Source organism: Grammomys surdaster, unplaced genomic scaffold (genome assembly GCF_004785775.1).
Source record: "Grammomys surdaster isolate TR1022 unplaced genomic scaffold, NIH_TR_1.0 181, whole genome shotgun sequence".
Classification (NCBI taxonomy): Eukaryota; Metazoa; Chordata; class Mammalia; order Rodentia; family Muridae; genus Grammomys; species Grammomys surdaster.
Window position 1 is genome coordinate 3,947,286 of NW_021604626.1, and position 24,450 is coordinate 3,971,735.

Below are 24,450 nucleotides of genomic sequence, written 5' to 3' on the forward strand. Positions count from 1 at the left end.
TGACCAGCTACCTTGGGCTCCTGTCACCAGGCCTTCCCCATACGGCATACTCTACATTCAGGCTGCAAGCCAAAATAATAAGCCTTTCCTTATTATTTTCTGTTGTTGTTTGTTTGTTTGTTTTTTGTTTTTCGAGACAGGGTTTCTCTGTGACCAGACTGGCCTTGAACTCAGAAATCCCTCTGCCTCTGTCTCCCAAGTGCTGGGATTAAAGACGTGCACCACCACTGTCCGAAGCCTTTTCCTTATTTAAGTTGATTTTCTTAGGCATTTTGTCACAGCAACAAGAAAAGTAATAACCTACCATTCAAATGAGACCCGAGGGCCAGCATCACACAGCAAGCCAGCAGCAGCAGGCAGGGTTTGGACCAGAGCGCGATGTCTGTTCTTGTCACCTTCAGGTCTACTGATCTCTTCTTTCTTTTCCTCATCCAGTGGTGGGTATTGAACCCAGGACCTTGCGTCAGTTGCCAGGCGCTCTGCCACCAAGCCTCATCCCTAGTCCACTGTCGGTTCTTTTGTTTTCAAGACAGGGTTTTTCTGTGTAGCTCTGGCTGTCCTGGAACTTACTCTGTAGACCAGGCTGGACTCGAACTCAGAGATGCACCTGCTTCTGCCTCCCAAGTGCTGGACTTAAAGCATGAGCCACCTCCACCCAGCTCACTGTTGGTTCCCAATTCTACTTATCTAATCGTTTCCTTCTTGTTCCACTAGGACAGAGCCAAGCTACCATTGAACATAGTCAAGTGCCTTACTGGCATCTTAGATTTTCCCTTCATAGGAGAACCTGCTGTCTGTTGTGCTCTGTGTTGTAGCTCGTGGTGGAGAGAGACATCCTCCCAGTCTCAGTACCTCAGTCCTGACTCATTCAGGCTCTTGTCACTGATCCTGCTTCCTCTCTGCGTTCTCTGCTACGCCGAGCCTCCGACAGCCATCTTTGGACATTTGCACTTCAGCAGCCTCCTAGGGATGCATGAGCTGAGGCTCAGGACTCCTTCAGCCGACTGTTTTCCAAACACTTCACCCAGACACCCCAGAGCTCTGGCAAACTCCTAGGCCTATGTGGGTATGTTTGCATTCCAAGCAGACACCATCATTGTGTTGGGCAGGTGGCCACGAATCTCTGGGTCATGTCATGTCTTTGTGAAGCTGGGTTTTCAGGGTTTATCCAGATGCATAGCGAATACGGCCCAACAGTCCACGTGGGACAGGAAGCCAGGCTGCCAGTGTCCAGTCTGATGCCAAGGTTTGAGGCACCCAATAGGCATACGTCGTTAAAGCTTAAGACTCATTCAGCGCTTACTAGGGAAGATCACTGCTGGCTATTTATTTTGGCCTGGACATTCTAGGTTTTAGCCAAGTAAATTTGGAGATGAGAGGATAGACTTGCCTTCACAGAAGAGCCTGCCTGTGTAGAGCCGCAAAGCTTGTAGCTGGAAGGACAGTATAAGATTTATTTTAAAATAGATAACGTCTGTTGTATATTCAGGAAGGAAGTCACTGATGGAGAGGCAGTTACTAAAGTTCACGTGAAGGAGGTCATGGCGTGGGCTTAGAGTAGCAGGGCCCTGAGGAGAGACAGGATGAGATGAGTGAGGCTTCGCTTCTCAGTGCCGCCCGCCCTCACACCAGCTGCAGGGCTTTACTGGAGGAAATGCAAAACCACAGGCCGCCGTCAACCCTGACTCAGAACACACATGTTAAACAGGGTCTCGGGTGATACACTTGCAGCTAAAATCTCTGCAGCCCTGAGAGAGGCACAGCCCTCTGTGAAAAGAGTGACTTCATGCCGTGTGCCGCCCTGTCATGGGCTCAGACGGTGGCAGGAGAGAGATTGATAAGAGGACTGAAGGAACCATTCTGAGGAACCAAGAGGATAAGAGTGGCCAAGAAGGACTGCAGGGTCAGGGGTCAAGCATACTGAGTTGTGTCCGTGCATGCGGTCATAGCCCTTGCTTCTGCCAAGCAGCCTGGGGGCAGTTGCTGCAAAGATAGGGCTCCTCTAAAAGAGTTTGCTTGCTGGGTGAGGATAAGGAAAGGCCAGCTAGCATTCGTCTGCCACAGGTGTGGAGAGAAAGGGAGGCATAAGGAGGTGAGATACGGGGAAGGGGTGAGGACGGGGTTCCCCTGAAGCCAGTGGAAAGAAAGGCTGCACCTATGGTTCCTGGCTTACTTCTGTCTCAGGGTTTTCCTGCTGTGAATAGACACCATGACCAAGGCAGCTCTTATAAGGACAACATTTAATCGGGGCTGGCTTACCGCTTCAGAGGTTAAGTTCATTATCATCGAGGTGGGAACATGGCAGCATCCAGGCAGTCACGGTGCAGGAGGAGCTGAGAGTTCTACATCCTCATCTGAAGGCTGCTAGCAGAATACTGGCTTCCAGGCAGCTAGGATAAGGGTCTTATAGCCCACACCCACAGTGACACACTTACTCCAACAAGGCCACACCTCCAAATAGTGCCACTCCCTGGGCCAAGGATATACAAACCATCACACCATGCATGTGGAAAGGAACATTCTAGATTACTCCCTGGGATGTTGGGATTGTCAGGTTTTCTAGGGTTCTAGTGTCAAGGGCAGAGGTCTGGCCCCCACAGCCAGTACTTTCTGGGGCGAGACCCTATGAGGAGGCCTGAGAGGAGATTTGGGAGATGCTGGATTTGAAATTTGAAAGCAATCTGTTGCTTTATGTGGCGTTGACACCACTGGAAGTGAGGACTTGGCACCTCGGAGGTGAACTTGAGCATTGCTCGGGGATCGGCAGTACGGCAGCCAGTCCCCTATGTGCCGCTGTCAGGCGGAGGCTGAGCAGCTTGGAGCACATTGGCACATCCTCCAGGCTGCCTCTGGGGCCATGTCAAGTCAGGTTACAGATGAGGAAATGCCTCACGAATGCCCACAGTCACGTAGCTGCTAATTGGCAGAACCAGGATTAGGAAGAAGAGCCAGGTCCCTTAAGCTGGGCAGCTCTGTTCTGAGTCACCTGCTCCTGAGTGCTGACTGAGACCAGGGTGTGAGGTATTCTTAAATGGAGGAGGCCAGAGCCCCGCGCTCGGGCTTTCAAACTGGCTTCTGCAATCCTGAAGGAAGTTGACCAATAACCTGGCTATAGCTGGCAGGGAGCTTTGAGCAACCACGATCTTGGCCTTTCTGGTTCTGTTCTGTGACATAAGGGTAGCCTTAGTGGCCTTAAGGAGCTACTTGGGAGCTAGTTGAGAGATAAGTGTGTCTCTTCCAATGACCTTGGCAGAAATCCCTAGTCTGAGGTCAGCAAGATGGCTCAGCAGGTGACGGTGCGGTGCTTGCCGTCTAAGCCTGATGACCTGTGTTCAATCCAAACACTTCACAGAGTTGTCCCCTGACCTGTACTGGCACACAGTGGAATACATGATCAATCCCCACCCCCACATATATATGCAAAGTTTAACAAATTAAACTTTTCTTTTTTTTTTTGAGACAGGGTTTCTCTGTGTAGCCCTGGCTGTCCTGGAACTCACTCTGTAGACCAGGCTGGCCTCCAACTCAGAAATCTGCCAGTCTCTGCCTCCCAAGTGCTGGGATTAAAGGTGTGCGCCACCAGTGCCCAGCCCAAATTAAACTTTTAAAAGATCTATTTAGCCGGGTGGATTTCTGAGTTCAAGGCCAGCCTGGTCTACAGAGTGAGTTCCAGGACAGCCAAGGCTACACAGAGAAACCCTATCTCGAAAAACAAACAATCAAAAAAAGATATATTTAGGTATGTATTTTATATATATGGGCTTTTGTCTGCATGTGTGCACTCCAGAAGAAGGCATTGGATCCTAAGGGTCACAGTCGGTTGTGAGCTGCCATGCAGATGCTGGGAATTGAACTCAGGACCTCTGGAAGAGCGGCCAGTGCTCTTAACTGCTGAGGCATCTCTCCAGCCCCAACAAATTGAGGTTTTAAAAGTTAAAATCTCAGGGTGTGCTTGAGGCTCTTACAGTCTTCAGCTCCGAGCTCCTCTTAGCCCAGAGGTCTGTAATTCTGCTATCATTATGAATCGTAATGTAAATATCTGTGTTTTCCGATGGTCTTAGGCGACCCCTTTCAAAGGGTTGGTTTGAGGACCATTTGATCAGCCTCCAGCAAATTTGACTGTCATGCTGTCCTGAAGACAGGGAGAGAGTTTTACCCAAATGGAACTCTGAGGACTAGGGTCAGGAATCCCCCAGTCTCTGAGGCTCACAACAGTGGGTAGGTGCTGGGTAGTGCACTTGCTGTCCACAGGTGGCAGGACCAGGACCCCCCATGGCCTGAAGATGGTGGCAGTGAGAGCCACACTGAAGAAGAATCACAGGCAGATGCTGGTAGGGAGAGGGACTTGTTTGTATGTGTACAGTTGCCCTGCAAATGTATGTGCTATTGGTTCCAAGCATAGTACAAGGTGGGACTGAAGTTTGCCCCAGCCTGGCCAGCTTCCAGCTGTACCTCCTCTAGTACCATGACCTTAGGTGTCATTGGTCTGTCACAGTACAGGAAGCATAAGAGTTGACAGCATGGGAGATAAGAATAGGCCAGTATTCTACCTTTTTATTTTTTTTTGTTTTATGTATATGAATACTATTTTGCTTTTTTTATTTGTTTGTTTGTTTGTTTGTTTGTTTATTGAGACAAGGTTTCTCTGTGTACCCATCTGTCTTGGAACTCTTTGTTGACCAGACCGGTATTGAACTCACAGAGATCTGCCTGCCTCTGCCTCCCAGATGCTGAGATTTAAGGTATGCTGCCATGCCTGGCTGAGTGTTTTGCCTGCTTGTATGTCTGCACTGGTAACCACTGACAATGAACCATCTTTCTGGCCCAGTGGGTCTCAGCCTGTGTGTTGTGACTCCTTTGGGGGTTCCCTATCAGATGTCCTGCTTGTCAGATATTTACATTATGATTGATAACAGCCAAAAAATTACAGTTAGGAAATAGCAATTAAATAATTTCATGGTTGGGGGGTCACCACAAAATGAGAAACTGTATTAAAGGGTTGCAGCATTAGGAAGGTTGAGAACCTACTGTTCCAGCCCATCTTCCTAATATCTTAATTCATAATTTTGGGGCTGGAGAGATGGCTCAGCGGTTAAGAGCACTGGCTGCTCTTCCAGAGGTCCTGAGTTCAATTCCCAGCAACCACTTGGTGGCTCACAACCATCTGTAATGGGATCTGATGCCCTCTTCTGGTGTGTCTGAAGAGAGCAATGGTGTATTCATATACATAATTTGAAGGTAGTGTTAAGAACATTTTTGGTTTTTGAGACAAGGTTTCACTCTGTATCCCAGGCTGATCTTACTGCTGTAGTCCAGGCTGGTCTCCGACTCCTGAGTGCCGCCATATCCAGCTTTTAAAATGTTTCTGCCTTATGTTTTAACCCTATAAACGGCCTTTAACTTTATAAATGGCCTTGCAGGTCTTTATTTCTGACATTCATTGGGTCTGTGGAATTCTAGTTGGATTGTTTCATTTTTAGTTTATCTCTAGGGACTGTGAAATGCCTCTGATTTTGTTTGACTTTTGTGATAATAGTTGCAAAACCATACCCAGTGTTTACATAGTACCTTTGAAGAAAAAAAAATGCAGTCCTATTTCGGGCATTTTCTTATCAGTCCGAGCTTTTCTGAGACTGTCCTGTTGTTAGAATTGAGTAATCTCAAAAGAAAGAGATAACACCTCAGGCTATGCTGGGCTGGGCTGGGCTGCAGCAGGGTGCTGCCAGGCTGGCCGGGCAGGTGGTCTAAGCTCTCTCCACATGGGGGCATACAGCAGACATTGGGCACGCACCCTCCTCCTCCTGCACGGCAGTAGTGCCCAGCTAGCGGCGGCCATCTTCCATCTCTCATTTGAGAAATAACTGTTTATATTATGGTAGGCATGTGCTTAGTTAGCTTCAGAGTTGCCTGAACATGAAAGCACACAGAACCAGGCCAGGTTGGCTCACACCATCTGGCCAGGTGTCTCCGCTGTGTGGCCTCAGGTCTGCTTGCTGTTCTGGCCACTCCACCACAGAACAGGCTCTTATCCGGTCACTGTGAGGATTGGGTGGGCCTGGCCTTAGCAAGACCTCTTAGAGGTTATAATGAAGCTGAATGCCTACCTGGCTCCTGTGCCCACTCCCCTCGAGGCAGGTCAATGAAGAAAGCACCCAGGATGGAGACCATCTCCTCAGAGGTCCTGCAGCTGTTAAGTGCAGCTGCTGTCCCTGTTGCCTTTGCACCAGGCACAGTGACTAGCACTTCTCATGTGCTAGTTTGTTCGATTGGTGGGCAGTTTGCTGCTGCTGTTTGCACTTTACAGGGAGGGGCAGTTAGGTACAGAGGGGACAAGTGACCAAAATGCCCCACCCATTGAGGAGTGATGCAGACATTGGTCAAGTGCAGACTCTGGCAGACCCTCTGTTCCTAATCGTCTTTTCTTTCACGCTCCCTTCCTGGAAGGCACACATGCTTTAACTAACTGTACACACTTAACTGTGTTCCTGTGGTCTGTCTGACCTGGTCTAGGGGCCAGAGAGCACAGCTATGAACTGTCTTCCCAGCCCTTCCCCGATGTTCTGTGCTGTGCCCTTCTCCACTTTAAAAACTCTTTAACCTTAATTTTAACTTTTATTATGTGCGTATAAATGTTTTGCCTGAATGTATGTCCACGCACCACGTATGTGCAGTGTCCAAGGAGACCAGAAGAGGGTGTTAAGTCCCCTGGAATGGGATTTAAGCTGGCTGTGAGCTGCCGTGCGGATGTAGAGAACTGAACCCAGGTCCTCTGCAATAACAACAAGTGCTCTTAACCGCTGAGCCACCTGTCTGTCAGCCCTCCTTCTGGATTCCTTTATGCCTTAGATACTCAACACCACTTTGTCAGCATTCTCCCGGAATGGTCCAGCCTATGCTCCGGGAAACGGATGCAGCTGTCAGGCCTGGCCTCCACCCGGGTTGCATCTGTAGATCCATCACTACTTCATATGGCATAGCCACCTAACCACTGTGTGAAGCCGCTGGACAGCCAGAGGCCTAGGTCTTGCTTACTAGCTTTCATTTTTGTTGTTTGAAGCGTGGAGCTGGAGATGTAGTTGTTGGAACACTTGTCAAGGATTCAGGGATCTCTGAGTTCAATCCCCAGTATCCTATGAAACCATGGTGATGCATGCTCACAGCCTCAGCAGTGGGGAGATGCAGGCAGGAGGAGGAAGCATTCAAACGGCCTTTGGCTAACCTGTGACTTTGAGACAAGTCTGGGGTAACTAAGACCCAGTCTCTAAAGCAAAGACAACTCTGAGAGGCGCTCACTGTGCCAGACTGTGTTCTACTTTTGCAGCTCGCATTTTGAAATGAAGGCAGATCCTTCTAGGTGCCCTAGGAGTGAATGAAGAAAGCTGCGAGGTCTCACGTGATGACAGCTTGCAAACTTGCATCTTGAGGAATCCTGATTGTTGTCTGTTACCTTTGTTTGTTTGTTTGTTTGTTGTTGGAGGCAGATTTTCTCAGTGTAGCCCTGGCTGTCTTGGAACTCACACTGTAGACCAGGCTGGCCTTGAAATCAGAGATACATCTGCCTCCTCCGCCTCCCAAGTGCTGGGATTAAAGACGGTTTTTTGTTTTTGTTTCTCCCATTTTAAAAGCAGAATCTAAGGCAGGCATGGTGATTTATACACATAATCCTAGCACTTGATAGACTGAGGCAGGAGGATTGGTAGGAAAGTTAAATTGGTGAGAGTTCCTTTACTGGTGTGACTTACTGAAAGAAATATAAGATACAGGGCATGCTCAGTTCCTCCAGGCGGACAGACCCTGGGTGTAGGCTCTGGAGAGAAGGAAGCCTGGATTTAATTTGTGCAGATTCTATTTCACTGTCTGGTAGCCACACGAGTGAGCGGTTTTTCAGGGTTCTTTAGATCATGTGGTTGGTTCTTCCTCTGTTATTAATTTGTTTACAGCTTAGTCATTAGTCCTTAGTCGTTCTGGTCCTTACAGTCTTGGTCCCCAGTTCTTATCATACCCCACTGGTCACTCTGCTGAGCACTGGGTCTTGTCACCCTGAAGAACTAAAGTGAATCTCCTGTGCCAACGGTATATACAGATGTGAAGCTGGATAGCAGCTGCACGTGAAGCTCCGCCCACAGACACGACACACCCTGCTGTCGGTCAGGTGACCAAGGTAGAGGCGCTATTGGTCTTAACAGTCTTTGGGCTATGAATGTTAAACCTGGGCTAACAGAAAAGCGTGGCCCTAAACCACGACGGCTCTGAGGAAAGAGGATGGGGGCCCCAAGAGCATTGCTTTGGAGGCAGTGGGAATAAGGGGTGAAAAGACATGGAAGGCTGTTAGCCGTGTGCTGAGTCACGGGCGAGGTGAGGTTTATCCCTCCCTGCTGTGGAGGGCTGTGTGCGTGTACCTGGATTGTGCACTTGAATATTCTTATAAATAGTAGCAGTTAGTGCCAAACGAAACCACAGCATACTGGCTGAAACTAGTATGCAGACCTAGTTAGTATGTGCTACCGTGTATGCATGTATGTGTGTACATGACCAGGTACATGGCAGTCCATACCTAGAACCCCAGCACTCAGGTGGCCCACACAGAAGGATTTTGAGTTTGAGGACATCCTGGGCTACACAGGGTTTGGTTGTGAGGACCAGATGGGGGTGTGCTTGACCTGGGCAGAGTGATGGCCACGGCCTCTCTTGAGTGCATCTGCCACATGCTTGAGACAGACGCTTGGACGGGTTGAGCTGTCAGCCACGGGCCTTTTCCTCTCATTCACAGTGAGAATGATTTCATAGCTGGTTGAGTTTTAGTTTTCTTAGCATCAAACAATCTGTTTCCAAATAATTTACTCCCGAAATAAGGGGGTGGGTGGGAGTGGGCAAAGAAGCATTACTTGGGTCAGCTTCCTACTGAAGCAGCCATCCAGGGCCTGAAGTGAACACACCTTGGGCTCCTGCAACAGCCGGCTGAGAAGAGACAGCTTCATGACGTTTCCCTCGTGAGAAGGTCCTCCATCTTGTGTGTTTACATAGCTTTCCTCCTCTGGGGTTTTCCTCCTTCGAAGTGGAGACATCCAGAGTCACTGTCTGCAGTGTTAGGTCAGGGACAGGACACTGCCAGAACCACAGGGGATTCACACTGTTTACTCTTCCGGCTTTTCGTTTGCCAGGTTTGTTTAGGACTCAGCGTAGCTTTCCATAGTCATGGCCATAGCCTGCTGCCTGTCCTAGAACTGGCGCAGGCAAGGTGGTTGAGGTGGCAGGCTGTCCGTGGGCCTGTGGCCATATCCTTGAGGTGACAGGCTGACTGCGGGCCTGTGACTATGCTCCTCTGGTCCCATTATCTCAGGGACTGGAAAGCTAATTAGCATAATTAAATGGGCTTATTTCATTGAATTGAAATTGAGGCTTTCTTTAAAGCTGTCTTGTCCACACTCTGTCCCATGTGTGATCCATCCGGCCCCTCTTCACATCCCTTTGCCAGCTTCTCGAGAGGACAAAGTTGGGTCTCCGCTCAGGAAGCCCTGCCTGAGCTATCACTTCTCTGTCTCTTCCTTGGAGACTTCATTGGCCCTTCAGTGCTGTACTCCGGCTTTGCTTCAGGGACCAGATTCTCCGAGTCTGCCCAGCCTGAGTCTCTGAGGACACTAGCCTTTCGGGCCTCGGTTTCCTTGACAGGTGGATGATGAGAGAGAAGATAAGGGCCCGCACCTGGTGTGTTGGATGCACTTGCTTACGGTGCACCTGGCAGGTGGTGACGTCGAGCCTCTGCAGTCAGCACTGTCGTGTATGGGTCGATCTCACAGCATTAGTGTTGGCTCCTGTCACTTGAGGTGTGCTTGCTGTCAGCTCCTGTCACGGCTAGCACTTGTTTCTGCTCTGTTTGAGGCAGTGCCTCTCACTCTAACCCAGGCTAGCCTCCTGCCAACGTTTGGAAGTAGAGATGTGTACCACACACACCTGAGTTTCCGTGACATCCAGAATAGTATCCACAGTCCTGTGTTTCTTGATTCTTGTCCTGGCTTTTTGGGCTCCTCTTGCTCTGCCCCAGCCTGCTGTCCTCCTGTGCGATGCCCAGGCATAGCTGTGCTTCATCGGATAGCCCTTCCTTCCTGACCCCAATCACAGACATGCCATACCCTAGAATTACAGAGACAGACAGACAGAAAGACACTGAATTCAGGCCATCTGGCTCACATAGCAAATAGTCTTACCCACTGAGCCATCGCACCCTGCCACCCCCAATTTACTTTTTGTTTTGTTTTTTGATTTCTCTGTAGATCAGGCTGGCCTTGAACTCAGAGACCCACCTGCCTCTCAAGTGCTGGGGTTAAAGGCGTGCGCCACCACCTCCTGGCTCCACTTTGTCTTTGGAAATGAGATCGCGGTAGGAGACAGTCCAGGCTTTAGGTTATTCCTCCCCCCACTCTTTGATTCACTATGGCTTTCTCAGTTAACTAACCGCAGGTGGCAGCATCTTGCTGTCGAGTTGGTACCTGGTGACGGTTGTCATGGGTCCTGTGCTGTGCATCTTTGGCAGCTGGTGACAGACCGTTTTGCTGAGCAGTCTGAACCCCTCCCGCCTGCCATTTTTGTCATCTCCAAACACTAACAGTAAAACAAAGGTTTACGACATCCATCCTGAGTCAGGGAAAATGGAGATGTAATGGAACTTTCACCTGGAGCCCTGCCTGTGATGGGGAGCAGGAGGGCAGGGCAGCTAGGGAGGTGCCGTTGGTGTTGAAGGATTCAGGCTCTCAGAGATAACTACTGGCCAGTGACTGGATTCTTCTTTTTTTTTTTTTTTCTTTTTTAAGATTTATTTATTTTATGTATATAAGCACACTGTAGCTGTCTTCACACACACCAGAAGAGGGCATCAGATCCCATTACAGATGGTTGTGAGCCACCATGTGGTTGCTGGGAATTGAACTTAGGACCTCTGGAAGAGCAGTCAGTGCTCTTAACCGCTGAGCCATCTCCCCAGCCCCCGGTGACTGAATTCTAAAAATTAGCTTTCGTCACATACCTAAATCTCAATGGTAGAGGACTTTTGAAAACACTAGGTAACCTGGGAAGTCATCTCCCATGCCCTTGCCCTTACTAGTGGGTAAGAGTTTCTCCCCCTAGATCTGAGCCACCGTCAGTCTGATGGGAAGACAGTGGCTGATACAGGTCACAGTGGCCTGGCAGCTTACAGACCCGTTCACTACGCTCCTTCTGAGGACTTCTTCACTTTTGACATGGTGGATTGCTGCTTGCCTCTTTTCTGACTGTGGCATGAATTTCGGTCAAAAAAAAAAAAAAAACCATACCCAGGTCAAACTTTAAAGTCACACATTTGTGAATTTGAAGGGCTGACAGAAGAAGAATGCAGATACCAAGGAGAAAGAAACTAGCACTCGTCACATAGCTAAGTCTCATCGTACAGGACTTGATGTCTGACTGGTAGCTTCTCTCAATCCCTCTGGTGAGCACTGGAGTGGCGTGAGCTGAGACCTGCCGGCACCGTTTTCCTTCCCACTGCAGGGTTTCTGTTGAATCTCCGTCCAGCGTTAGCTGATCATACGCATATACCCATCACCCATGGTTACTCGGCGCCTCTGTGGACTCTATCCTCTTGGTGTGCCATGCTGACTGGTCTCCTGAGCCGAGCCTTGATGAGCTGAGTAGATCGTGCTTTCCTTTCCCAGAGGGCTTAGTCTCCATCGATTCTGAGTTCCTCTTCTTCATTGACATGACATGAGAGGATATTTGGAGTTGGCCATCTAGTATGTTCAACCATAGTGGGTTAGCACCAGGTAGTTCATTCCTCAAGTTTTGGTTCCAAGGCTAGCTCAGAAGACAACTATGCCAAGCAGGCCAGAAGCCCAACTTCTTAGTTCCCAGAGTATGCAACAGTCAGGACAGTGAAGCCTAGAAACCCTCCTGACTTCTGTTACTTAAAGCAGGGGCCAGTGGCTTGTGACAACTAAGGATCTCCACCATTCAGACCCCTGACCCTTCCATGTTGGCTCATTCCATTGCTGCAAAGCTGCCACTGAGCTAGGGTCTCCACACCTGGGGTTGCTCACCAACCTACGTGGTGTTCTTTATGTCGGCACAGAACGGCCTTACCGCTCCTTACCGCAGAATGGAATCTTACTACAGTCACACTTGGGTGTGAACCAGAATTCTGTCTCGAAAGCTATGTTCCCCACGTTCACTCATGGACCATTATCTTGTTTTCCAGGCCATGGTTGCTTGTTACCCAGGCAACGGAACAGGCTATGTCCGTCACGTTGATAACCCAAATGGAGATGGAAGATGTGTGACGTGTATATATTATCTAAATAAAGACTGGGACGCCAAGGTATGCAACTGAATTCAGTAGTGATGGCTTTTCTTCAAGCTGTGTGGGGTTTTTTTTTGGTTTTTTTGGGGGTTTTTTTGTTTTTTGGGTTTTTTTTCCTGGATATCTGTAGTCCGCTTCAGTCCAGACATTCAGAGTGGATTTTCGTGACATGAAACCGATAGGACCGTGTTTGGAAACAAAAACTAATGTGTGAACACATAGCGGCTTGCCTTGCATAGTATGTACCTATGGGTGGTGCTGTGGTGTAAGTGGACCCAGTGAAACACACCAGGAATCCCTGTACCTGAGAGGTGGAGGCTGGAGATTCAGGAGTTCAAGGCTGCCCTGGTCAGGGTTCAGAGAAGATTTCCAGTGTGAGATGAGTGTCAACCAGCCAGTTCTCCTTAAGCAGCAGGTCGAGGAGAAAGAGATTTATGTTCGTCATCTCAATCTGACAGATCTCTTAAGTGTTTGCAAGGTGCCTTGGGATTCGGTGGCATACAAAAGCAAAGAAGCAGCCCATATTCCCGCTGGCTGACATTACGAGGGCACAAGACCGTATGTAGTCCCCTGTCTTAAGTTGTAGGTCAGGCTCAGGGCAAGGCATTCAAGTGCCCTTCAACCCTGAGCCCATCTGCTGAGAAGCATTAGTTTTTTGGGCTTCCTGGTGCACACCTATGACCTCAGCCTTTGGGAGGGTCAGAGGTCAAGGTCATCCTTGGCTACATGGGAAGTGCGAGGCCAGACTGGGTTACTTGAGACCTTGTCTCAAAACTCAAGTAACTAAAATATCTCCAGATTGGTGATTTTAGTCGAGCGTTCTTCCTCATAGTCTAAAACACAAGGACCAGGTCTATATATGCATGACTCCCACTCCTCATTTAGGGTCCCCGTGATTTTTCGGTGGACTCGTTATACCGTCTGTGATGAGTATCCGGTCCCCACAGAGAGCTGCGGTCGAGGTATGGGTGGAGTTGGGCTCTCGGCAGCTACGATCAGAATTTAGACCCTGGCTACACGGGGATTGCTGGGTACAGAACGGGTTAGGATGGGGATGACTCGGCAGGCCAGGGTAGCTGCCACCAAGCCTGAGGATCTAAGTTCGATTTCTGGGTCTCACCAACTCCCAAAAGTTGTCTCCCAGCTTCCATCCGTACGTAAATGTAGACTGAGAAATAAACACCGCCAGCTCGCCCACTGTGCTTCTTTATCTGATAGTACGTTAAAAGGTAAGCCGCAAACGTGGCTTCATGCCGTCCTCAGCAGGACTAGAAATACTCACCGGTTTTCAAACCTTGCAAACAGGGTTGGAAATTTTGTATGTTTGTCTGTGGCAAGTTGCTTACAACCAAAAGGAATTTTCCGACGGGCGGTGGTGGCGCACGCCTTTAATCCCAGCACTTGGGAGGCAGAGGCAGGCGGATTTCTGAGTTCGAGGCCAGCCTGGTCTACAGAGTGCGTTCCAGGACAGCCAGGGCTACACAGAGAAACCCTGTCTCGAAAAACCAATTAAAAAAAAAAAAAAAGGAATTTTCCCATGCATCCGTCCCATATGTGGAGTCTCAGCCCACCTTCACACCTTGGTAGTTAACATAACTATATTTATAAATAACCTAGCTAATCATTTTGAGTCGTTTAACCCTGCCTACCGCCAGTTTAACCTGGTACCATTCCGCGTGGGGTCATACTGACATACTCTGCTCTTTCCCCAGGTAAGTGGAGGTATTCTTCGAATTTTTCCAGAAGGCAAAGCCCAGTTTGCTGACATTGAACCCAAATTTGATAGACTGCTGTTTTTCTGGTCTGACCGGCGTAACCCTCATGAAGTACAGCCAGCATATGCCACAAGGTAGTGTTCCGCTCACGGGAACCTGGTTGACAGCGTGAGAGGGCAGGGCGAGTCGAAGGGTGAACCCCAAGTTTCTGTGGAGCACCCGTCCGCTGTCCAGGCCCTCCCTCCGGCGTTATGGTCTTCTTGATCTGAGTGATCATGAGTATTCCCACATGCTCCTGAGAATGTCAGTCTGCTCATGGCTGCCCTCCGCCTGCGGTAGACTAGGACTGGATCTCCCCACTCTGCTTCTCCCATCCCATCCCATCCCACCCGACCCCTAACCCTGGCATGGTGTGCCTGTTAATACTGCCCACTCTGTGATTCTGTGGGTGTTTTCAGAGCACTCTTAGAAAACTAGTAAAGGAAAAGGGCAACTTTTCAAAAGTAATTCGGAGAGCAGAAGTGAGGCGAAAAGGATCTATTCGGGGATAGATGGGGAAGTGGCCATGTGTGGTGCATGCTGGGAAGACAAACCAGAATCACCCTTCACATCTGCTGCCATGGGTGGTGCATGCCCACCATCCCAACTGCTGCAAGTTCAAGGCTAGCCTAGGTTACATATTACTCTCCCGGCCAGGCAATAGGAACATAGGAGGGCCTTATCTCAAAAAGCAGAATATAGCACAAAGCAATCTGTCTGGTTTCCCCTCGTGTCTCTTTCACTGGACTCTAGGGTTTAGATTCTAAACTGATTATGTTAATTCGTACATTCTCGTGAATGTGGTTTTTGTTTTTTGTTGTTATTGTTGGTGGTGGTGGTGGTGGTTTTTTTCCATGTAGTATAATTTAATGAAATGATTCAGAAGACAGGGCCGTGAAGCACACCCTTGCAGAAAGCATGTTTTTATCAGGGAAAGTGGCAGGAAAGTCTGCTGTTTCCTCTGGTTTAGAAGCAGCCGGGAGCTGGCATAACAGAGCCTCCCTAGTGTCAGGGTAACCAGTGACCAGGGTTGGTGGCCATGAATGAAACCCCAGAGCCTGCATGGCATCTGTCCTTTTCCTGCTTCTGACCCGTGTGGCTTCCATCGCTGATTCACAGTGGGTAGCAGCTGCCTGGCGGAGCCTGAAGTCCCAGGTACCCTGAGAGGAAACCTGGGAACCGGCAGAGCACACACAGTGGGGCCAGAGGTGCAGTCAGGAGAGGGGCCACTGGGCAAGAGAACAGAGGCCAGAGGCCAGGTGGGTCTGTATAGTCCAGGCAGAGGGGAGACTAAGTCTGGGGATGAGAGGAAGGCAGCTCAGGAAAGTAGCAGAGTTTTCTCGTGAGGACTCAGGACTTTGGGAGGCGCTGATCAGGTCTCAGGCTTCTGATTGGTCGTTGACCGAAAGCCTGGGACATGGGCAGGGAGCTGTTCAGAACTACCTGTATAACCCTGCTCCCTGAAAGAGACCATAGTAGGAGCAAGGATGCAACCTGGGCAGAGCAAGTCAGCCGCTGGCTAGTATTAGGACACATGCATGCACTATGGTGCCTGCCACTGGCTCTGCCCTGTATCTGAGTCTTCAAGGAAGGTGACACGATTGTGTAGCTGATTATTCTGATGGTTGCTTTTCCCATGAACTTTGGCCTGGATCCACACATTCTTACCTAACGATGGCTCTCCTGATGGACCGGTGGCCTGAGTCACATTCTCATGTCCACAGCGTCTGCTCCTGTGCTCCACTGTTTACAGTGTGTGCCGGCCGCCACATGCTGTTAGCTGTGGAGTCAGACACGAAAAGACACGCTACTGATGTACCACGAAGTCACCTGCTGTTAGCTCTGAGCAGACCTGTCACACCACATTTATTTGTGTGGGATAAAGTAGTTCAGTTAGATGAGGTCTTTCGGGAAAGGGTTCAGCCAAACCCAGCGTCAAAACGCAGTGACTTTTTGGGAAGGAATCCTAGAAGTTTGTGTTTCTTAACTCTTCCTCAGTGACTCAGAGTCAGAGATGTTAGACTACTGGCCTGTGTTTCTTTATCCCGGTTACTGTCCCTCGTTTCTGGCCACTTGCCCCTTTCCTTATCTGTTTCTGACCATGCAGGCTGGGTGGGCATGGAGAGAGGCTATGAGTCTCCCTTGGATGCTGTAGCTCTTCTGCAGGATGGACAGGACACGCTTGCCTGTTAACAAGTCGGTCTTAGGCTGCTTCGTGCCATTACAGGTTGTCAGGAACACTTTCCTCCCAGGGACCATTCTGACCCTGTCTTAAATTTCCTTCTAGGTACGCAATAACTGTTTGGTATTTTGATGCAGATGAACGAGCAAGAGCTAAAGTAAAATATCTAACAGGTAAACACAGCTGGGCGTGGCTGGAACAGTTGGGGATGGTGTCTTCCAAAAGCCACAGTCCAGGAATGTTTCTGCCAGATTCCCTAAGTCCCCATTTTAAACAGGATCTCTCCAGTCAGTCTTCATCCTTACCTGCTGAAATTGTCCAATGCTTAGCGGAGGCTTGATGCATGTGTGAGTTTGTTAACTCAAGCACAGCCAGAGCTTTTCTGTGACGGCCCCCTGAGCCTCAAGCTCCTTGGCGCTCTTTAGGCTGCCCTCGTCTTTCATATAAATGGATGCCTCTTCCTTTCACAACATTCGCTCTAAAGAATGTTTGGCGGGCTGGAGAGATGGCTCAGCGGTTAAGAGCACTGACTACTCTTCCAGAGGTCCTGAGTTCAATTCCCAGTAGCCACATGGTGACTCACAACCATCTGTGTTGGGATCTGATGCCCTCTTCTGTCATGCAGGCATACATGTAAATTGAGGACTCATGTACATAAATAAATTTTTAAATCTTTAAAAAGAAAAAAAAAAAGAATGCATGGCCACAAGGGAAGTCTGTAGAGAAGAGGCAGAGCAGCTCAGCAGACAGGTGTGCAGATTCCCAAGTGCCAGGTTTGCGTGGAGGTCATGGACTTGTGCACCTGTGTGTCCTGGGACCTGAAGCATACCCAGTAGTCACAGGACCACTCACTGAGTTCTAAGGAGGCGGACTCAACTTAGCCTTTTGTAAGAATGTAAAAGAAAATGGGATGTTCGTGATCTTTCTGGGATTTCTCAGAGCTGTGGTTTGTGTGCTCTCGTTGGCTTTCCAGTCCTCAGTCCTCAGGTGGCTTTAAACTCAAGATGGCACTGTTTCTGGTGAGATACCTCTGCTCACCCTCTAAGATCTGTGCAGAGCAGTGTGCTTGGCACAGTGGCAGTGGGAACAGCTGGTGGGACCCTGGAGAAATGAGGCGTTGTTTCCGGTGTCTGGGGTGCAGTCACAGGAGCTCCGGTGCTTCATGAGTGGGGTGCAGTCAGGAGCTCTGGTGCTTCATGAGTGAATGCCTCTTTTTCTTGCAGGTGAGAAAGGTGTGAGGGTTGAGCTCAAGCCCAATTCAGTCAGCAAAGATGTCTAGCAGGGCCTGGGGTCCAGCAGTACCCGCGTCACCTACAGCCTCTCAGTTGCCTTCTGTGGACTCGTGGATACGTGGACAGGATGAACAGAGACACCTGCCTGGTATTTCAGCTGGGAGCCAGGCGACTTCACCAGGTGTCATCCAACAGAGGGCCCCATCTGCTGGGACTGTACTGTGTGGTCAGCTCCAGATCTGTGACTGCTCTTGGCTGCTGACTGGAGAGGAGACGCTGTCGGAGGAGAGTAGCTTTTCCATCTGGACACGAAACGAGGGCCCTTTTGTAGGATTTTCTTCAGTCTTCTATTTTTGCCAGACCTGTCACCTAACTGAGTTCATTTCATCTCTTTTTTATATCAAGTTTGAATTCGGGGAATTTTTGTATTAGGTACAATTTATCAAAACTGAATTAAGGAAAAAGAAATTTACAGTATTATTCTCAAAATAACATCAATCTATTTTTGTAAACCTCTTCATGCTATTAAATTTTGCCCTAAAGGCCTCCTACGATGGTTGTTGCCAGTGAATGATGATTCGTTTCTTCTGCCTGAAAGTAAAAGGAAGGACGCTGTGTCCCAGCTCAAGTTCATGAGGGTTTTCTTGGCCCGTCTCTCAGTGATTTGACCTAACAGTAGATGGTCAGTACCGCGCCCAGCTAACTCACAGTGATGAGAGGAAGCAAGCCGCAGGAAACGGGTTTGTCTCTTCAGTTAATTTTTTAAAGCTAAGTGACAGGCGCCAAATGAACTCAAGCACCTCCTCGGCTTCGGGTTCCCAAGACAAAGGGCTTTCTTCTGCGGCGGGCCTAGCCTGTCCACAGCCGTGTCCCACTGCCGCAGATTCCCCTGTGGCTTCTCCTTAGTTTGACTGTACTTCCTGACCCTTCCAGGTTGGGGCCGTGTTCTTGTGGCAGAGCACCTGGTGGCCCCAGGCACATGGATGTGTGTGGTTGTCGCCTTGATTGTGGTCATCAGCTCCTTGGACAGTGTGAGCCATGTTCATAACCAGTAATGAAGGCCGTGTGCTAGCTTAGAAATCAGAAGAGTTATAAGAGCATACTCTTTTGTTTTATGGGTTTTTCTCTTCTTAGAGGACAGAGGGACAACCACACAAGGTTGCCAGACTCCTGTCCCCTCTACAGTCCCCCTTAGAAAGCCAGAGTTTGCACAGATTGTGGGTGTAACTCCTGTCCCCTTAGGTGTTCTGTCTCCGACCTTGATCTTTGCCAAAATGTGTGTATGCAGAACTATTTCTGTGTATTTCCCTTTACACCAGTCTTAGCACCTGTGTAGTTTGTATCCAGTTAGAAACCTTTTCTATGGAAAGCTCAGTAATTCTTATTAAGAGATTGCTATTGTTCATGTAAAACATGAAAAAAACCAAGTTAAGGCTGAGTATGGATGGGGGCTCATGGCAGGAAATCTCCTTCTGACCCATATCCTCCGACCACACCTCTCCAGCAAGTGCCTCTGCCGCTGGCCAGCTCAAGGTTTGGCCGCCCGGCTCCGAAGCGCCATGTTGTTTCATGGTTGGGAGGAACTGTTTGGCGTTGGAGGCAGAGGGTCTGATTGACTGGAACAGCAGCATTTTAAATTCTGGAGACCCTGTAGTCCTTTGTATCTCAGACCTTTACTGACGTAAAGGTCCCAGGTTCTACGGCAGGGCATGGGGTGGGGTTATGCTTGCCAGACAAAATTTAAATTATATATCTTTTGGAAAGTGTGTGCTTTCCCAGAGGTCACTGTGAAAATAAAAAACAAGACAAGAAATCAGGAGAGTTATTCCCTTAATGTCCACTTAAAGTCAACTTCATGTTAGTGGCACTAAGCAGGATTCTGCTCTAAACCATGTGTGGCCTGTCTGTGTTAATCCTGGTGAAAGAGAAAGATTCACGACACTGTTTCAACACATTAAACAGGCAGGGCACGTCAGGATTTGCATAGAGATTAATGTGGTCTGGAAGTGGTGTGAAAATGAAAGCTCTCACGTTGCTTGTAAAGCTAATCTAATTAAAAAGATGTATAAATGTTCTTGGAAAAAAAAAACATAATTGTTGTCACCTCCAGCTGTCGTGTGTTTCCCAGCCTGTTACGATGGGCTTTCTCTGAGAGCCCATTGATCAGTTACTCACTGCCGTCCATGTCGGGTCTAGTCCACACATGCAGCAGTTCCCTTCTGTAAATGACAGAGCAAGCAGCCCGGAGATGCTCCAGGTGCAGAGACACGGTGGTCGGTGGCCACGCCCGCGTTCTCAGTACTGGCGTTCCTTCTTTCTCGGTAAGCTTTCCTGTTGCTTTAAGCCCCAAAGCTACCCTGTGCTGCTGAAGGAGGGGGTTTGGTACACACACCTGCAGGGCCCTTGGTATGCAGCTCTACACACGTTTGATTTTCAGTCATGTGCAAAGACACAAGAGTTTCGGGCGAAGTAATAGGACCTATTGTAGCTCCAAGAATCTAGTGTGGTGGGTGTGGTGACACACACCTTTAATTCTGGCGCTCGAGAGGCAAAGGCAGGAAGATTTCTGTGAGGCTGGCAAGACCCTGTCTCCAAAAGCCCAGCCGTCTGAGTGTGGTGTTGAATGTTGTATCTTCTCAGGGCATTTGGGATATGTTACTAAAATATGCAGTGGAGTGGGTTGGAGGATGAGTCTAAGCGTGGCCATGAAATAAAACATAGAATTGACACTCTTTAGTTTGTGTGCAACCTTCTGAGCCTTTTGTTTAGTTTTGGGACAGGGTCTTGCTTTTGCCCAGGCTGGCCTCAAACAGCAGTCCTGCTCAGCCTCTGTGGTACCCTAATACCCTGCTTTCACTTTTTAATATTCTGTGTTCACTTCCTCCTGGGTCCTTTGGCTATAAACTCCTGAGCCAGCCTGGGCTGGTGACCCTTTCTGCCCAGCTGGCTCCCTGGACCCATTTACTCAGTGTTGGGTTTTCCTGTTTTCCAACTCCTGGTGTCCAAGTTATGAGGGGAATAATCTCAACGTTGGCAACTCAGCCCCAAACAGGAACCCACACTGGAAAGCACTGCCTTACATCTTGAGGTATCTACTGTTCTAGTATGGCTCTTGGAAAGTCCTAGCGTTGGTTCTTTATGCTATGGAGTCTGTCAGAGACTCTGGAAGATTCTCATCCCTAGGCTTTATAATCTCACCTTGCTTGTCTTCACTTCTGGCTTTTCTCTGCCCTGGTAATATCACACCCCGCTGCCTGGCTGAGGCATTCTCTGCTCTTTTCAGATCTTTCCTGTTGCACAGTGGGGACAGGGCAACACATGAACTTAATTCCGGACATGTTCTTTTCTGGGAAGGAATTTCATTTCACCTATGAAGGTGAGTGCTGGAGGCAGCTGATCAGCTAGAAGCCCCACTGCCTTTGCAAGGCAAGGAAAATCAAGGAAACTTGAGACTTGGTCTTAACTGTACAGCATAAGAAAATCTAAATGCACTCAAACAGGCATTTTCTTGGTTAAAACTTAACACTTTAGAGATCTGTGTCCTCCGCTGGGGCACACTCCTGTATAAAGGAAGCAGTGTTGGTTGTGATTTTTTTTTTTTTTTTTTTTGAGATAGGTGCTCACTCTGAGGCCAGCCTGTGTAATCCTGCCTCACTGGGTGCTGGGATTACATTCTTGGCCTTATGTTTGTGTGTATATATATATGTAAGCATACAATGACTTCGTTTTTGAGACAGGGTCATACTCTGGGTGGTCTGGAATTTAAGAGACCTATCTGCCTCTGAGTACTGAGATTAAACATCTGTATCACTATGCCCAGTTATTCACAAATTATTATTTTTTTTTTAAACTTTATTTATTTATTTATTATAAGTACACTGTAGCTGTCTTCAGACACCCCACAAGAGGGCATCAGATCTCATTGCAGATGGTTGTGAGCCACCATGTGGTTGCTGGGATTTGAACTCATGACCTCTGGAAGAACAGTCAGTGCTCTTAACCACTGAGCCATCTCACCAGCCCCACAAATTTTTTTTTTTTTTTTTTTTTTTTTTTTTTTTTTTTTTTGGTTTTTCGAGACAGGGTTTCTCTATGTAGCCCTGGCTATCCTGGAACTCACTCTGTAGACCAGGCTGGCCTCGAACTCAGAAATCCACCTGCCTCTGCCTCCCAAGTGCTGGGATTAAAGGCGAGCGCCACCACCGCCCGGCTTCCCACAAATTATTTTTAATACACTACACAGAAACCTGTCTTAAGTCTTTAACAAGGAGATAGCTAACTCTGAGCAAACACATAGTGTAAAAGAGAGATGGGTGAGTAGGATCAGTAGAGACTGAGGGTTGAAACTAAGTTTGCAAGGCTTCAAAGTAGGCAGATTTTTAAAGACTTTCACCTAAACATCCTTGGCTGGTTGCCTATGGCAGGGAGTTGGTCTTGCTACCAGCGGACTGAGAAACAGGATAGCAAATGTGTGACCTCATTCCTGTGCCCCACATCCTGGCTTAAGTCTGAGATGACATCGGGAGCCTCTGGTGTCTGCCCTGTAGAGTGCACCACACAGGAGCATATACTTGTAGACAGCTTCCCAGTTTATCTTTTACTGACCACGGCCATCTTCTCTAGTCTATGGAGATTATGAGCCAAACTAAGTGTGGTCTAATATTCTGTATCAAGGTAAGGGGAGGAAAGGCCCCAGCTCTACTAAACACGACGAGACCACCGCAGCTGTCAGGCAGCCCACCTCGTTACCTTAAGAGGTCTGGGCAGTGTAGTTCAGTGGCAGAGCACTTACCCTGCTCCTGAGGGTTGGGATTACGTTCTTGGCCTTATGTTTGCATGTGTCATCTGTAAGCATACAAATGTAAATTTGTGAACGTAGTTTATGAGGAGCCAGGGCCCATCCTCAGCACCACAAAAATCAAACCAGAAAAACACATCAACCACTTTACATCAAAATATTGTTTATTTTTAAAATCTAAAGCTTTGAAAAAATACAATCTTAGAGCTTTGGAACAAGAAGAATGAGGTTTAGTGTTTTCATTTACCTCAGAGGTCCGAGTTAGGATGTGTGCTCAGTTGGCCAAAGCCAAACAAAGGTTTCTCACATTGCTTTTAGCCAGCGTGGAACTGGGATGTAAGCACACATTCTGTAGAGACAGGGCTACGGCTGTGGCCCTGTAGTACAGAGCTGAGACAACTTTAGCTTCACTGTAAGGTTAGAAATTGTTTCCAAAGGAAGAATACAAACAAAAATTCACCGTTCCCTGATAAAATGACAGATAAAAGGGAAAATACTCTTGGGGTGGATCTCTAGCAGTTGGGCTCATTGCATTCCCACCTTCCAGCATTCACACCACGCTCAGAAGCTGGTGTAAGCGAGGCTGCACCTGGGTACTGTGCACACCTCTGTCACTTTTGTCCCTTCTTGTCACTGCATAGTTGGTTAGCAGATACAGCAGGTGCAGTCCTACCCTCAGCCTGGCTAGGCCTTTCTACACTCTCCTCCCTCCTGCAGTCGGCTCAGATCTGACATTCCATCCAGCTCAACATCCTGTGTTTCCACAGGACGTGCTCAGTTCTCTCCCTCCTGAGGCCCTTCCCCTTCCTTAACAAGCTAACTCAACTCACTAAGAAACAGTGCCAGAGTGAAAGCCTGACCAGCACATCCTAAGGCACTAACAGGAACTGCATGCTCCCCTCACGGAGGATGTCGCTCCTGACAGGCATGGACCACACCACCTACTTCACTTCATAGCCCTACAATGTTATGCAGTCTGGCACAAAAATATTTAATTGTCTATAACCTATTAAATTGGTGAAAGTGTCATATATCCAAACAAAAAACTTTAATAGCTATTTACCTATAAACATTAAATACTATTTAACTTCATGCTTTAAGAAATATCAAAACTTGTTATCCAATGTGACAGGCTAAAGATCCTGTCAGGAATGCTGAGAGGCCGGCAGTGGCACACTGCTGGGGGGAGAAAGCTGACCACAGACACCCTGTGACAGTCTCACTCCTGAGGGGGTGTTGTCAGCATCGCCTAGCCCTGCACTGGGACACTTCCAATGGTTCACTAATACTGGGGAGAGGGGGAAACTTCTAGTTACCTTTAAATTCTACAGAAGAATGAAAATAAGCCTACACAGTAACAAAGACACTACCTACTCACAAACTGTGACCTTTGGGCATGCAGAAGGTAGGCCCTGTGAAGGGACTACAGCAGGACTCTCCCAGCCTCCCTGGGGGGAGGTAAAGGAGGAAGTTATACAGGGGAACAACAGACAAACCAGGTTCACCCCAACGCTCACAAGATCTGTGCACCTTGTAGTAAAGTCAGCAAGGTGGAGGGACAGACATGAGACAAAACAAACTGAGCCACATGTCTGTGTCCCTCTGCCCGAACTCGGAAGACAACCACCCAGGGCTCAGATGATCACCTTTTGTTTGCACTCTGGCGTAGAGTTCACAGTGCTGCCCCGGCATTTTCTGCTCTCCAGGGAATCGGGCAGCTTTGTGAGATGTTACACATCAGTTCCATTTTAGCACCAAGTTTAACCATTCACTTAAGTCCCCATCAAATCTGGCCTGCAGAACTGAGTCACCGCCTTAACATCCGGAACAACTATACTGTACGTTCAGCATCCACTTTACTCTCAATTCTGCAACCATCACTTAGAAAATAAAAGATGGGACAGAGAAAGAAAAAAGAAAAAAAACAAAAACAAAACAAACAAAAAACTTTTTTTGAGACATGGTCTCACTATAGCCCACACTGGAGCTTAAGGCCAGGCTGCTTTAAACCCCACAACCATCCTCCTGCCTCAGCCTCCCAAGTACTGGGATTTTAAACATGTATTGTCATAAGCTAGAAAGATTCTTTAAAATATGAGTCTTTAAAATCTGCTGCCACTTTTTAGTAAAAGTGGGAAAAATTATATACATAAATATAC

General features: G+C 48.3%; 1 protein-coding gene across 1 annotated transcript in view; it reads left to right on the plus strand.

The window, feature by feature from the left end:
* Egln1 (egl-9 family hypoxia inducible factor 1) overlaps window positions 1-20,225 on the plus strand; it is a 62,995-nt gene extending 42,770 nt beyond the window's left edge. The window contains exons 3-6 of the mRNA XM_028767771.1: window positions 12,224-12,343; window positions 14,038-14,174; window positions 16,367-16,434; window positions 17,485-20,225. Coding sequence (XP_028623604.1) covers window positions 12,224-12,343; window positions 14,038-14,174; window positions 16,367-16,434; window positions 17,485-17,540 — 381 coding nt within the window. The 3' untranslated portion in view covers window positions 17,541-20,225. The remainder of the gene's footprint in view (window positions 1-12,223; window positions 12,344-14,037; window positions 14,175-16,366; window positions 16,435-17,484) is intronic.
* The last annotated feature ends 4,225 nt before the right edge of the window (window positions 20,226-24,450 follow it).